A 14,999-nucleotide genomic window follows, 5' to 3' on the forward strand; every position below is an offset into this window, starting at 1 on the left:
TCTGGATAAGATTGTGGCCACGCTGGCGGCAGCCAAATCTGCTTGTCTCCCGTCGGCCGCTGCTCCTTCTGGTTCGGGACCATCGTCCTTTCGGTCATCTAGGGCCCAGGGCAGGCCCAAACCACAGTCGTTTCCTCGACAGGCTGGCCCTAAGAAATCGGTCAAGCCCCGGAAGCAGGCATGGAGTACCAGACGTCCGGCCCCCAAGCCAGATGACAAGCCTGCGGCCTGACGGTCCGGGTCTCCCTTTGGGGGATCCCAGGGTGGGAGGCCGCCTGCTACAGTTCGCCCAGTGTTGGTCGACCACTACGACAGACACTTGGGTTCTGGAGGTGGTTTCCCACGGATACGCCCTCTCCTTCCGGCACAGACCCCCGGCTCGCTTCTTCACCACGGGTCTCCCATCAGACCGGAACAAGGCTACGGAGCTGCGGAAGGTATTGCACACTATGCTCCAGGCTGGAGTTATAGTGGCTGTTCCATTCTCCCAGAGGGGCCAGGGTTTCTATTCAAATCTATTTTTGGTACAGAAACCCAATGGGTCATATCGTCCGATTCTCAACCTCAAAGCACTCAACAAGTCTTTGCAGGTCCCGAAGTTTCGGATGGAGACCCTACGGTCCATCATTCTGGCGCTGGAACCTGGGGACTACTTGGTGTCATTGGACATACAGGACGCTTACCTGCATGTCCCTATTCTTTTGCGCCATCAACAGTTCCTCAGGTTTGCAATCCGCAGCGACCACTTCCAGTTTCGGGCGTTACCTTTTGGCCTGGCAACAGCACCACGTGTTTTCACCAAGGTGATGGCGGTCATGGCGGCTTCTCTGCGGCTGCAGGGAGTCCGCATGTTGCCGTATTTGGACGACCTGTTATTGGTGGCAGGATCTCCAGAGCTCCTGTTACGCCACTTGGACCTGACCATTGCACTGCTGCAACGGCACGGCTGGCTAATCAACTGGCAGAAGTCCACTCTAATCCCGTCTCGGAGGATTCTGCATCTTGGAGCCTTATTGGACTCGGGACAGCAAAGGATCTTCGTGACGGAGGACAAGATCTCTGCTTTACAGTCAAGGGTGCGCAGTTGCCTGCACAGCCGCCGGGTGTCCTTACACTCGGCGATGAGGTTACTGGGCTCCATGGTGTCTGTGTTCGACATGGTGGAATACGCCCAGTTTCACTCCAGACCTCTGCAGCACCTGATCCTGTCCAAGTGGAACGGGCTGCCTCAGTCTCTGAAGTCCCAGACGATTGTGCTCACCCAGGAGGTTCGCCTGTCCCTTGCGTGGTGGTTACAGACGACCCACCTCAACAAGGGACGTCCGTTCTGGGTTCCAAATTGGGTCCTGTTGACAACGGACGCCAGTCTTCGGGGCTGGGGAGCAGTTTCGGGTCCACACTTGTTCCAGGGCAGGTGGACGCCGACAGAAGCGGAGCTTCCAATAAATATCTTGGAACTCCGTGCGGTCTTCAATGCTCTCCAGCAGGCACAGCGGTTTCTCCAGGGTCGCCCGGTGCAGGTCCAGTCGGACAACGCTACCACCGTGGCCTACATAAACAGGCAAGGAGGAACTCGCAGTCGGGCGGCTCTCGTAGAGGTCTCTCGGATCCTGGTTTGGGCGGAGCGCAATCTTCCGGCCATATCAGCGGTCTTCATCCCGGGAGTGCTAAATTGGGAGGCGGACTTTCTAAGTCGCCAGGACGTTCATCCGGGGGAATGGTCCCTGCACCCGGACGTTTTTCAACTACTGGTGGACAGGTGGGGTCTTCCAGAAATCGACCTCATGGCGTCCCGGCACAACAACAAGTTGCCGGTGTACGGGTCTCGCACAAGAGACGAAGGGGCGTCTCTGGTGGATGCTCTGTCCGTCCGGTGGACGTTCCGGTTCGCATACCTGTTCCCTCCGGTCTCCCTTCTTCCACGGGTAATCCGGAAATTCAAACAGGAAGGAGGGACGCTCCTGTTGATAGCTCCCGCGTGGCCCAGACGGCACTGGTTCTCAGACCTTCAGGGTCTGTCCGTGGACAGTCCTCTGCGGTTGCCGCTACGACCGGACCTTCTGTCTCAGGGTCCTTGCCTTCACCCGGACCTGACTCGGCTGTCTTTGACGGCGTGGCTGTTGAGACGGCCATGCTGAGGTCCCGGGGGTTTTCCAGCTCTGTGGTGCGTACCATGTTACGAGCTCGGAAACCGTCTTCCGCGAGGATATACCATCGCGTGTGGCATACGTTCTTCCAGTGGTGTCGACCGAGAGGTTATGCACCGCGGGAGTTTCGTCTGTCTCGGATTCTCGCCTTCCTGCAAGCGGGACTAGATCATGGGCTTCGCCTTGCTTCTTTGAAGGTACAGGTTTCGGCCCTATCTGTCTGGTTTCACTGTAGGATTGCTACAATCCCGGATGTGCGCACCTTTATGCAGGGTGTTCTCCGCATTCAGCCGCCCTTTGTTCCACCTGTGGCGCCTTGGGATTTGGCTGTGGTCCTGAGGGCTCTCCAAGGACCGCCGTTTGAACCACTGGGCTCAGTGGATCTTAAATGGCTAACAGCTAAGACTGTTTTCCTTCTGGCCATTGCTTCGGCCAGACGTGTTTCTGAGTTAGGGGCTCTTTCTTGTAGACCCCCTTTCTTGGTTTTTTATGGGAACAGGGCAGTGCTCCGCACTCGGCCCGAGTTTCTTCCCAAAGTTGTTTCCCAGTTTCATGTTAACGAGGAAATAGTTGTTCCGGCCTTTAACTCACCGGGTCTTTCCGTGGGTGAGGCCTCTTTGGATGTTGTGCGGGCCTTAAGGACTTATGTTGCCCGCACTTCTTCGTTTAGGAAGTCGGACGCTTTGTTTGTCCTCTATGGCTTCCGTAAAAAGGGTTGGCCTGCTTCAAAGCAAACTTTGGCAGCCTGGATCCGTATGGCTATTTCTGAAGCTTATCTTCATGAAGGCCTACCGGTCCCTCCTTCTCTGAAGGCTCATTCCACTAGGTCTGTGGGTCCTTCGTGGGCAGCTCGACGTGGTGCCTCGGCAGTTCAGATCTGCAAGGCTGCTACGTGGTCCTCTGTCCATACCTTCGTGAGGTATTACAGGTTTGACACCTTCGCCTCTCAGGATGCTTCCTTCGGGCGGCGGATTCTCCTTTCTGCACAGGAGCGTCCCCACCCTTAAAGGATACTGCTTTGGGACATCCCCAAGGTATCCTGTGGATACCCTATGGACCCTGAAGTAGAAAATATGAGATATGGTAAGAACTTACCCTTGTTATCTCTATTTCTACGAAGTCCATAGGGTTCCACAGGACTCCCGCCCTGTCGCACCTGTGCTGCAGATGGGCTTTGCTCTGGTCACCGGTTTTCCGTCTCCCTCTGGTGAGAATGTGATTCTTGTATGTGTCCAGATCTTTTTTCTCTCTCTTCCTTCTCCTCCTCCGGCCTATGGCTTGATAACTAACTGAGGTGCCTTGGCTCGGGGGCGGGGTATAGGAGGGGAACCCTAGTGCATCCTGGGAGGCTGAAAAGCTTAACTCTATGGTGCCCAGCGACTGACGTCACACCTATACCCCAAGGTATCCTGTGGAACCCTATGGACTTCGTAGAAATAGAGATAACAAGGGTAAGTTCTTACCATATCTCATATTTTTATTTTCTTTCTCTTCAGAATATCTGTAAATAGCAACAATGTACAGTCCTTATTAGATGCTGCTAATCAATACCAGATAGAGCCTGTCAAGAGAATGTGTGTGGATTTCCTAAAAGAACAGGTGGATGCCTCTAACTGTTTGGGTAAGCATGGATGTGTAAATGTAGACGCTGATTAGGTTTCAGATCAAAATACAACACTGCATCTTGAGTTTTTATTGTTTGCATTATAATTGTATTATTTTTTTGTTTTTTAATTAAGTTTTGCAAAGAGTTTGAAAATAATATGGACATTTTGGCAAAATCAGCATATGTAATAGAGGAAAAAGAGTAATTGAATATGTGAAACATCGTCAGATTTGTTGTAAAACATTCCCATATGACATGAAATCCATATATCCAACTTTTTTAGGTATTAGTGTTCTAGCAGAATGTCTTGATTGCCCAGAATTAAAAGCCACTGCAGATGATTTCATTCATCAACATTTCACTGAAGTTTACAAAACAGATGAATTTCTACAGCTGGATGTGAAACGCGTCACTCATCTACTAAACCAAGACACCTTAACTGTTCGTGCAGAAGATCAGGTAATGCTATTTGATTATTATTTAAGTTTACCTCTCAAAATACATTTAATTTTTTACACTAATGTGTACTTCATTAACGTTTATATGTGTAATTCTTGAAAATTAAATTTTTTTAAATTGATTTTTACATATCTTTTGGCTATTTCCATGTGTCCTCTAGGTTTATGATGCTGCAGTGAGATGGTTAAAATATGATGAACCAAACCGACAACCATACATGGTGGACATTCTTGCTAAAGTCAGATTTCCTCTAATATCCAAAAACTTTCTAAGTAAAACAGTGCAGGCAGAGCCTCTGATACAGTACAACCCAGAATGCCTGAAGATGGTGATCAGTAAGTGAAGGCTTTTCTGCATTTGCTATTTTATTATTATTAAACCAATTTTACGTGTAAATATCGCACTATTACATAATCCAGCAACATCACTCTTTCTTTGCATAACTTGCCATGTTTATTGACCTTACACTAGTAAAAGTGCAGGATTATAATGCATTTTTTAGGGTATTCCTTCTGTCAAGGATTTAAAATAAAAAAAATCAAATAAAAAAAAAATATTATGTATATATATTTTGGACTGATCTGGTTTTGTTAACCTTGAAAATTCTATTTAATGCTTAAAAAGTAATTTTTCTGCACAATTTATTTCTCTTCCAGGCGGGATGCGTTATCACCTGCTGTCCCCAGAGGACAGAGAAGAGCTGGTGGAAGGTACAAGACCTCGGAGAAAGAAGCATGACTATCGGATTGCTTTATTTGGAGGCTCCCAGCCTCAGTCCTGTAGATACTTTAACCCCAAAGTACGTTCTGTTTATGGTTACAATCCACAGCTCATGTGTCCCCTTAGCATATTTCATACACAGTTTTACTTCTCTCCTGTTTTATATTCTATGTTTACAAAGTAGTGGGCACATGATTAATGTCCAATGTTTTCATCATTGCAGGATTATAACTGGACTGACATCCGGTGTCCCTTTGAGAAGCGCCGGGATGCAGCATGTGTGTTTTGGGACAACGTGGTATACATTTTAGGTGGCTCTCAGTTGTTTCCCATAAAGAGAATGGACTGCTACAATGTTGTGAAAGACTCCTGGTACTCTAAATTGGGACCACCGACACCAAGAGACAGCCTCGCGGCCTGTGCTGCTGAAGGCAAAATCTACACATCGGGGGGCTCGGAAGTGGGTGAGAGATTGTTACTTCACCTTTTACTAGTAAATAAATTCCCCCAAACCCTAATATAAGTATGGTACAAATACATCTAATTCAGTGCTGCAGGCCCTGTCTATACACTAAATCTCCTGCATATGACACACCGGATACTTGTACCGAGCACCAAGCACCTTACTCATTTATTGTCCAATGCAGAATTGAACACATGTCAGCTGTGATTGCATTGTGTGCCTGTATGCAATGCTATACACATCTCTGCAGCCGGGTCGCCCTGATCTGTCCACTTGGTTTGATATTCGTCATGAGTGGCCTCTTGCACCAGCCCTATACTTGGTGCATACTTACACCTATGCATACCTCTACACCGCTGCAGTCCTGCAACACGCCCTCCGTGTACATTGCCTGTGTGAGGATGCCATGTGCTTGGTAAAACCATGTTGCACTGCAGGTGGGACAGATTTAAACTACAGACAGATTTAAATGTAATGGTGCATACACACGGTCAGATGTGTCAGATGAACAATTTGAACGATTTCTGACCATTAAAATGAATGGAATCGTCCAAATCTGACTGCAAACACATCAGATGTCCAATATTGTTAGATTTTTCTTTCAGATATGAACGATTTTTAAAATCGTTATCGTTCAGATATGAAGAAAAATCTGACCGTGTGTATGAACCATAAGAGGTGTGTGTCCACACATTGTCCAGCATTTGTGAGCTACATGCAAAAGCAGCCATTACTTACCCTGCATGCAAAAACAAATACATGTACTTACACCCCTTGCAGTGCACCATGGTTTGTCCAGGTGCTCTTAATTGCTTTACTCCCAACTTGGAATCAGAACCTAAAGGTGCTATTCATCTAAAATGTCAACATTTATGTGTAGGGTCCCATGTTGAATTACAGTAAAGGTGGCATTCTGTCCGTTTTCATTACAGTTGTGTATTCATCTTGAATCACTAGCTGACCCATGATACACAATAAGGGCCCCACATGTGCTTCTCTTCAAAACTTCATAAGGTTGCACATTACCCTTCCTCTCAGAATAAAAACAACTGGTTGCCAAATTGAGCTCAGCACCCCTACATCTCACATCTTAAAACGTCCCCTAATATGTCCCAAAGCTCATCGTGTGCGATTCAGATCCCTCACTGGGAGTGCCACTAGTTAAATGACCGCAAACCCTTACCCAGACCATTCCACAGCATTATTTTTGCAATCAGTTGCTCTGAATCTGTCTTCTGTGCCAGTCATCTTGGGTACAGATTCTGCCTGAGCTGATTTCCTGGCTATATATATATATATATATATATATATATATATATATATATATATATATTATGTTTATGTGTTGAGTCTCCCATATCCAAATATTCCGAAATACGGAATTTTTTTGGCATGACTGAGATAATGAAACTTTTTGGTTTTTGATGGTTCAATATACACAAACTTTGTCTGAGGCACAAATTATTAAACATTTGTATAAAATTACCTGCAGGCTGTGTGTATAAGGTGTATATAACACATAAATGCATTATGTGTGTATATTTGGGTCCTATTTCCAAGATATCTCATTATGGTATGCAGTTATTCCAAAATACAGAATATTCCGTTATCTAAAATACCCCTGGTCCCAAGCATTTTGGATATGGGAGACTCATCCTGTATATATTCTATTTTGTTCTATTATGTATGTAATGTACTTTTGTATGCTCCGTTCTGCTATGTTTGTTTTGCACCTTTGCATACACTTTGTATGGCACTGCAGACCCCTAATGGTGCCTTATAAATGAAGGATAATTAACTAATGGGCAGTAATTAACAATAAATGACCACTAAATTAATAATAATCTGCTCAAAATGTGGACTTACTTGTGATTTCAAGTCTTTCTTGTGGAAGCAGGGAGATCAAGTGGTGCTGCCTTAAACTGCACACCCATCTCTACTGATCTGTATGCCCTCTTCCTTCTCTGATCTGCACACCTATCTCTACTGATCTGTATGCCCTCTTCCTTCTCTGATCTGCACACCCATCTCTACTGATCTGTATGCCCTCTTCCTTCTCTGATCTGCACACCTATATCTACTGATCTGTATGCCCTCATTCCTTCTCTGATCTGCACACCTATATCTACTGATCTGTATGCCCTCTTCCTTCTCTGATCTGCACACTCATCTCTACTGATCTGTATGCCCTCATTCCTTCTCTGATCTGCACACCTATCTCTACTGATCTGTATGCCCTCTTCCTTCTCTGATCTGCACACTCATCTCTACTGATCTGTATGCCCTCTTCCTTCTCTGATCTGCACACTCATCTCTACTGATCTGTATGCCCTCTTCCTTCTCTGATCTGCACACCTATCTCTACTGATCTGTATGCCCTCTTCCTTCTCTGATCTGCACACTCATCTCTACTGATCTGTATGCCCTCTTCCTTCTCTGATCTGCACACTCATCTCTACTGATCTGTATGCCCTCATTCCTTCTCTGATCTGCACACCTATCTCTACTGATCTGTATGCCCTCTTCCTTCTCTGATCTGCACACCTATCTCTACTGATCTGCACCGTCTCTTCCTCCTCCTCCTCCTGATCTGCACACCCATCTCTTCCAACCTGCACCCTCTCTTCCTCCTCCTTTTTCAATCTGCACGCCCTATTCCTCCGATCTGCACACCCTCTGCCAATCTGCACCCCCTCTCTCTTCCTCCTCTTTGTTCTGCACTGCCTCTTCCCCGTCCTCCTTTGATATGCATTTCCTATTCCTACTACTCCGATTTCACCCCCTCTTTCTCCTCCTTTTATTTGCACACCCCCTACCACCTCCTTAGAATGAATTTGCACTCCCTCTTTCTCCAACGATCTGCACCCACTCTTCCTCTTGTAACATAAGATTTGAAATTTTCACATTGTAGTAATATATGTCCCTCTTCCCAGAAGCATGCTATATTAACCACTTGTCTGGCATGGTCTCATCAGATGCGCCCAGACTAGGATGGGCTTTCCCTGACATCCAGTCAGAAATGCCCTGTGGGCGGCTATTGGAAGAGAATCTTCCTATAGCTGCCAGTCTCAGACGGACCTGGGACCTTCAGTGCTGATCGCTGATCTCGCCCCACCACGTGTGTGTGTGTGTGTGATGACCCAGCAGTAGTGGTGGACATCGACGGTTTCAAAACATCGATGTTGCTGACCGCTGTCAACTACTTTTGCCATTAATGGCAGAGAACCAATGGTTCTCTGTCATCGATGGATGGGCTGGAGCCGATAGTTGTTTTTTCGTTTTTTTTTTTTACTGCTCCGTCTGCTAAGCTCCACCCCCTGGCTTTTATTGGGCCAAGGCCCGCCGTACACCCGGCACCAGTGACCATTGATGGTTCACCATAGATTGTTTTTGTGCCATCAATGGTAACCATCGATGGCCATCTCAAGTCCTTATTTCCCACAGTCAGTCCCGTTCATTGTTACGATTGATTTTCCCAATCCAAAGAAAAATAAATTGATTTTATTTGGAACTCAACCATCCATGGTTTAAAGCAATCAGCCATTGATGGTACAGCCGTTGATGGTCATCACTACAGTATACCATAGAGCACAGGTTCTCAAACTCGGTCCTCAGGACCCCAAACAGTGCATGTTTTCCAGGTCTCCTCACAGAATTACAAGTGAAATAATGAACTAGACCTGTGGAACTTTTAAAATCTGTCTGAGTAATGCATACACCTGTGCACCAGCTGGGTGACCTGGAAATATGTGACCTGTATGGGGTCCTGAGGACCGAGTTTGAGAACTTCTGCCATAGAAATTGCTATTTTTATGGTATACTCTGTTTAAAATAAAATAATATTTAAAAAAATGTTTATATAAAATTGTGTTGGATAAGTAGATCTTCTTGACCTAATTCAATCATAAAAAAGAAAAATGACAATTTCGGAGCAGTTTTTTGAAAAAAAAAAAAGTCAAGTGGTTAATGGCAAGTCTGTAACAGCTTAAGTAGCATTGTACTCCAATTTCATAAAATGGTAAAACAATTTTTCTGCCTTTCAAGGGAATTCTGCTTTATACTTATTTGAGTGTTACGATACCAGGACAGAGAGCTGGCATACGAAGCCCAGCATGCTGACCCAGCGCTGCAGTCATGGGATGGTGGAGGCTAGTGGATTGATCTATGTCTGCGGAGGCAGCTTGGGAAACAACGTGTCTGGGAGGGTGCTGAACTGTTGCGAAGTTTATGACCCTAAAACAGAAACGTATGTATGCCCCAGTGTGATGTGAGCTTACATGGTGTTTGTGTGGACATTGCACTGCTATAGTGGGGAACATTTAAAGAAGCATTTGAAAAATGTGGTTGCCGTGGGTTACAAAGTACTTGCATAGTATATTAGTAAGTTACTAAGAATGTAAATATTTACTCATAGTGCAGAGATTTAACAAAAGTTCTGCATATTTCACAGCCATTTAGATTGGCATATAATGGATACAAAGTTATATAACTAACATTATATTATATCAAGTATCATATTAACATTAATACTTAATCCAGAACTTCATGATTACATTCTCTACTGGATTTATTGCTGATTCAGATAATCTTCAGTCCTTTTTACATTGTATGCTTTACTGTTAAATTATTTGGGTTTTTATTGTATTTTGCACAATTTATGTTTTGTTTTGTTTATCTTTTGATAATGATTCCCCATATATTTTTAGTTTATTTTGTGGAATAATTTGTTTTTATTAAACATAAGCCTTATAAAGTTAATCATGAATTAGTTTTTATATTTTCCTTATTAACCAGGATTTTCATATACTGTATTCTTGGATTTACACTGCCTGTTCCCGGTGCTGTCAGTGGCAGTGCCTGAGGTGGCAGTCTATTTGCTGCCTATTTTAAATGTAAAATGTAATTTTCGAGTAGGGTAAAATAAATGATCCTTCCCACTGCTCTGAAAGGTCCCCGGTAACTGCTCCATGCGGCCATTTTTCTCAGAGCTCTGCCGTTTGTGTTGCTAATGGAGCGTACACACGGTCAGATTTGTCAGACTTGTCAGATTTGTCAGATGAACGATTGAACGATTAAACGATTTGAACGATTTTACCAAAGTTTTGAACGATTTGAACGATTTGAACGATTGAACGATTTTTGACTGCATTAAAATGAATGGAATCGTCCAAGTCTGACTGCAAACCCATCAGATGTCAGATATCGTTATCTGACAAACGGGAACGCGCATCGTTGATCGTCCATCGTTCAGGCATGTCAGATATGAACGATTTTCCTTCAGATATGAACGACTGAACGATTTTTAAATCGTTATCGTTCATATCTGAAGGAAAAATCTGATCGTGTGTATGCACCATAAAAGTGATCGGAGCGTTTGGCTGATCCTACCACCATCTTTTTATTGATCCTCCCACTTGAATGTATCTTAGTGGCCATTTTAAAATGGTGAATGACAGTGTCTGTAGTTCTGTACTGCAGAAGCAGAGCAGACCTGTGAAAAACTGTCTGAGCAATCAGTTCCCGAGCATCCTCCGAGCGGATGGACAGATCCAGTGATAATCGGGAACACTGTTTTAATTCAATTTGTTTGTTTTTTGTTTGTTTTTTATTTCTCAAATACTACAGATTTTTAATTTATTAGTTTCCATTCATATTTATAAAAATGTGTTTTTACCTTCACTTACTCAATTAGGTGGACTGAACTTTGTCCGATGATTGAAGCTCGAAAAAACCATGGACTGGTGTTTGTAAAAGATAAAATATTTGCGATTGGGGGGCAAAATGGCCTGGGTAAGTTTCACCTTCTAAATTATTTTTATTAACAGTTTACCTCGAAAGAACATATTTTAAATATCTGAAACTGACATTTAAGGGACCATTTTCTATCTTGCTGAGGCTGAAAAATAAAGCTGCATCTGATGTGTTGTGGCTGGCCAGACTACAAGGTAAAACATGCCATTGTGTTGTGCAAGAGGTCTGTTCTATGTCGGGCCTGGTCCTCTAGAGGGGATTGGCTCAATCCTCAGTAGCAGTGGACGCCTCCTGGTATTCCGGACTGGTTGGTACCAGGAAAAAAAAATAATTCTTGTCTCACTACAAGTGGCAGCATGCACTGACAGCTCATGCTATTGATGTAGAACTACAAGCACCAGCTCATTCTGACAGACAAGATAGTTCAGTGTACACAGTTTGAGCTATCTCAGCGGTATGATTTCCGCGATATATTCGCTATATATATATATAATATATTATAAAAATGCTTTTAGTTTTATGGCAAAATCGGGTTGTTATTGTCTTACAACTAATTGGCGATTTAAATGTTGCAGCTATATCGTCAAAATCACGTCGTGGTCACAAAATGTATTTGGGCCTGTATGTTTTACTGTACATTGCAGGTTAGGTCCACATATTACACAGTATAGGAAGCGCAACATATTAAAATGCTGTGTTTCCTATGATCAGCCCTTATTCCCTCTGTACTTATTCCATTCTGCTGTGTTTTAAATTGGAATTCATGCACCAAAATCCTTGGCTTTCCCCTGCAAAATATCACCTCCAAGCTACCTGAGAACACAATATATTTGTCTCACTCCTAGGAATCATTGGTATGGACACAAACACACTCTTTACTACTTGCTTAGGAGTGCATAGGTTGTTTTAGATATACTGTTAATAAATAATGGCATATTGTTTAGTGAAAATAAATCCTACTACGGTGCTGTTACTAGTTTACACCTTAGTTTTTTTTAAAGTGCACAATGCTATTAGCAACAAATGCATTGTGGGGCTGATTCAGCATTGTATGCAAGTTCAATACTAAACGCAGATTCCCGATTATCGGGAATCTGTGTGTGTGCAGGATCCATCCTGCGGGTGTGCAGAATGGGTTCTGCGTAATCGCACGCAGCCCCTTCGATGCCTCTGCCTGATTGACAGGCAGAGGCATTTAAGGGGCAGGGTCGGCTGGCATTCCCAGAAACGGGGGCGTGTCTGCCCAGTTTTTTCCGGGACTGTCAAGGCCAGGGACTGTGTCGATGGATGCCATTTCCTGGCCTCGCTAGCCGGCCAGCCTGAGTAAGCTGAGACTTACTCAGCTGGTCCGCGACCCGGCTCCGTCCACCATCGCGACCATCGACCACCGATGGTTGCAATGGAGATCCCAGCCTGCGACATAGGTCTCAGTGCTGGGATGGGAAATGCAGCAGGGGTTTACTTACACCGCCTGCTACATTTGCATATTAGCAAGGATGGAATAGCAAAACTGCCTACGTGCAGCTTTGCTATTCCCTACGATGCTGAATCATCCCCTATGTTTCGTGCTGATTTGGGCATAGGTAAAATATAAATAAAGTTGCCTGTTCTCTTACACAGTGTTTTCGGTATTGTTTCAGGCGGCATAGACAGCGTTGAATACTATGATATAAAACTCAATGAATGGAAGATGGTGTCCCCCATGCCTTGGAAAGGGGTCACTGTGAAATGCGCAGCGGTGAGCTCTGTCATTTATGTTTTGGCTGGATTCCAGGGAGTGGGGCGATTAGGACATATCCTTGAGTACAACACAGAGACTGACAAATGGATTGCCAACTCCAAGGTCCGCGCCTTCCCGGTGACCAGCTGCTTGATTTGCGTAGTGGACACCTGTGGGGCAAACGAAGAGACGCTGGAAACATGAACATTCATGATGCGGTTTCAGCGTTTCACCGTAATCCATTTGATGTTCCATATTAGAAAAAACATTCAGCGGACAAAATGAACTAGACCTGTGTATTTGTGACTCCTACATAATCTTATAGACTTTTTATGTTGCTGTTATCACTCTTAGGAAAGTATACTGCAGCATTACAGGTTTTTTTTTTTTTTAATGTTACCTAAATGCGGAAATGGTCATCAAGGTGCATCTGCTTTGGTATGTTTACTAGTCCTGGCGTCCTGTACCGGACTTTTTAAGAATTTAGGAAGCCTTGTCTTCATTGTGTTAACTCTGTGGCATGACACAGTTATCTGTTTTCTGATTTTGATGTTTATTGATTTTGTTTTTTGTTTTTTTTAAATACAATGTAAACCATAATTTGTTCCGTTCTTTATTGCTATTTCAGGGCATTCTTATTGTTATGTATTTATTAGGCCTGCCACAAAGTGTATGCAGCACAGTACATGGGGTAAACCTAACAAATAAAACCCCCCAATAAATACACAACAGCTAATCATATCATAAGTAATTACACAACAGTGCAGGTAGAGCAACGGACAGGGAAGGACGAGTACAGGGGCCAGGCTAGGACAACTCGTTGGGACTTGTAAGTGCGGGCAGTGGAGTTTGAACTGAATTCTGAGAAGACTGGGAGCCAGTGAAGCCAGTTACAGAGGGGACAGGCAGATGCGTAGAGTGAGAGGGGGACATGAAATGAGCACAATATTTTGAAATGGGGAGAGGCGACTATAAGGAAATCCTGGAAGAAGCAAGTTACAGTAATCTAAGCAGCAGGTCAGCGTGCCTATGAGAGTTTGCTGGCCTCATGGGTGAGACAGGGCTGGGCCCTGGAGATGGAAGAGGCAAGATGGAGAGATGAGTGTGGAGAGTGAAAGAGCGAGCAGGCTCCCGGATAGTGTGGCCAGAGACCCGGCCCACGTGGCCAAGATAGCGGCCATGGCACTGAGGGGGTTAATCCCTTGTGATGCAGCGCCAATTTCATATGAACTATCAGCACTTAGCGCCATGTACTGTAAATGTATATGTAAATAATCTGTTTTAACATGTTCTATTTAATGCGCTGTGCGCAGTTGTAGAATTGCATGATTAAATGTATGGACTATGCACTTATAGGAACGTATTTCTAGAGTATTTTATTGTATAAGGAATCACCCTGTGTTCTGACATACTGTAGAAAGTGAGATGGTAATTTAGCCTAAGATAGCAAAATGTCTAGTGTGTAATGACCAAGCCTTTGCTTACAGTCAGTGCACTCCAGGGGGTATTCATGTATTGTGAAGGTGCTTAGGAGAGCCATACTGGTTTGGGTCATAGGTATATGAAAGGAGGAATGCAATTGAAATGTAAGAGTTACATTTTGAGAGACAGTTGTCTGTATAGTAGTCCTAGAGGGGCCGGCGTACAATCTGCTGTATTGTGTCTTTACTATAAGAAGGGCTGATGTGCCTCTGTAGTGTATATATCCTCTGTCTATCAGACAGGACTGAACTTCTGTAACGTCTTGTATGCTGTGGAGCAATAAACATCTACTTGCTTCAAGACCTCTGCATCTGCTGTATCCTGTGACATTCAGAATAGTGTAAAACGCTTCTCCGTTCTCCTGCTGTTCTGGATTGAGCCCAGTGTCTCCAAGCCCAAGTCCTCTGCCAGCTACCTGTGCAGATAGTACGGCACCAGTCGGAATTCGCCAACACCAACCAGGAGGTGTTGCAGCAGCGAGTCCACGCATCCCCAGAAGAGGGTGGTTCCAGGTGCCGGTGGAAGGAGAAGTAGTTCCACAAATGCCAGTGTAGGAGCCTGGGTGAAACAAACAGTTCCAGGTGCGTATAGGAACCTCTGAAACTCTGATGTGGGTTTTTCTAATGTTCAGTGCTATATAATAATGACATT

At 44.5% G+C, this 14,999-nt stretch overlaps 1 protein-coding gene across 2 annotated transcripts in view; it reads left to right on the plus strand.

Annotated features, from left to right (window-relative positions):
- KLHL7 (kelch like family member 7) overlaps positions 1-14,621 on the plus strand; it is a 33,338-nt gene extending 18,717 nt beyond the window's left edge. For both annotated transcript variants that reach the window (XM_088457342.1, XM_088457343.1), the window contains exons 4-11: positions 3,644-3,768; positions 4,037-4,212; positions 4,373-4,547; positions 4,869-5,011; positions 5,156-5,396; positions 9,440-9,641; positions 11,088-11,185; positions 12,787-14,621. In XM_088457342.1, coding sequence (XP_088313468.1) covers positions 3,644-3,768; positions 4,037-4,212; positions 4,373-4,547; positions 4,869-5,011; positions 5,156-5,396; positions 9,440-9,641; positions 11,088-11,185; positions 12,787-13,070 — 1,444 coding nt within the window. In that variant the 3' untranslated portion in view covers positions 13,071-14,621. The remainder of the gene's footprint in view (positions 1-3,643; positions 3,769-4,036; positions 4,213-4,372; positions 4,548-4,868; positions 5,012-5,155; positions 5,397-9,439; positions 9,642-11,087; positions 11,186-12,786) is intronic.
- The last annotated feature ends 378 nt before the right edge of the window (positions 14,622-14,999 follow it).

This window comes from Taudactylus pleione, unplaced genomic scaffold, assembly GCF_031769625.1.
Source record: "Taudactylus pleione unplaced genomic scaffold, aTauple2 ptg000758l, whole genome shotgun sequence".
Classification (NCBI taxonomy): domain Eukaryota; kingdom Metazoa; phylum Chordata; class Amphibia; order Anura; family Myobatrachidae; genus Taudactylus; species Taudactylus pleione.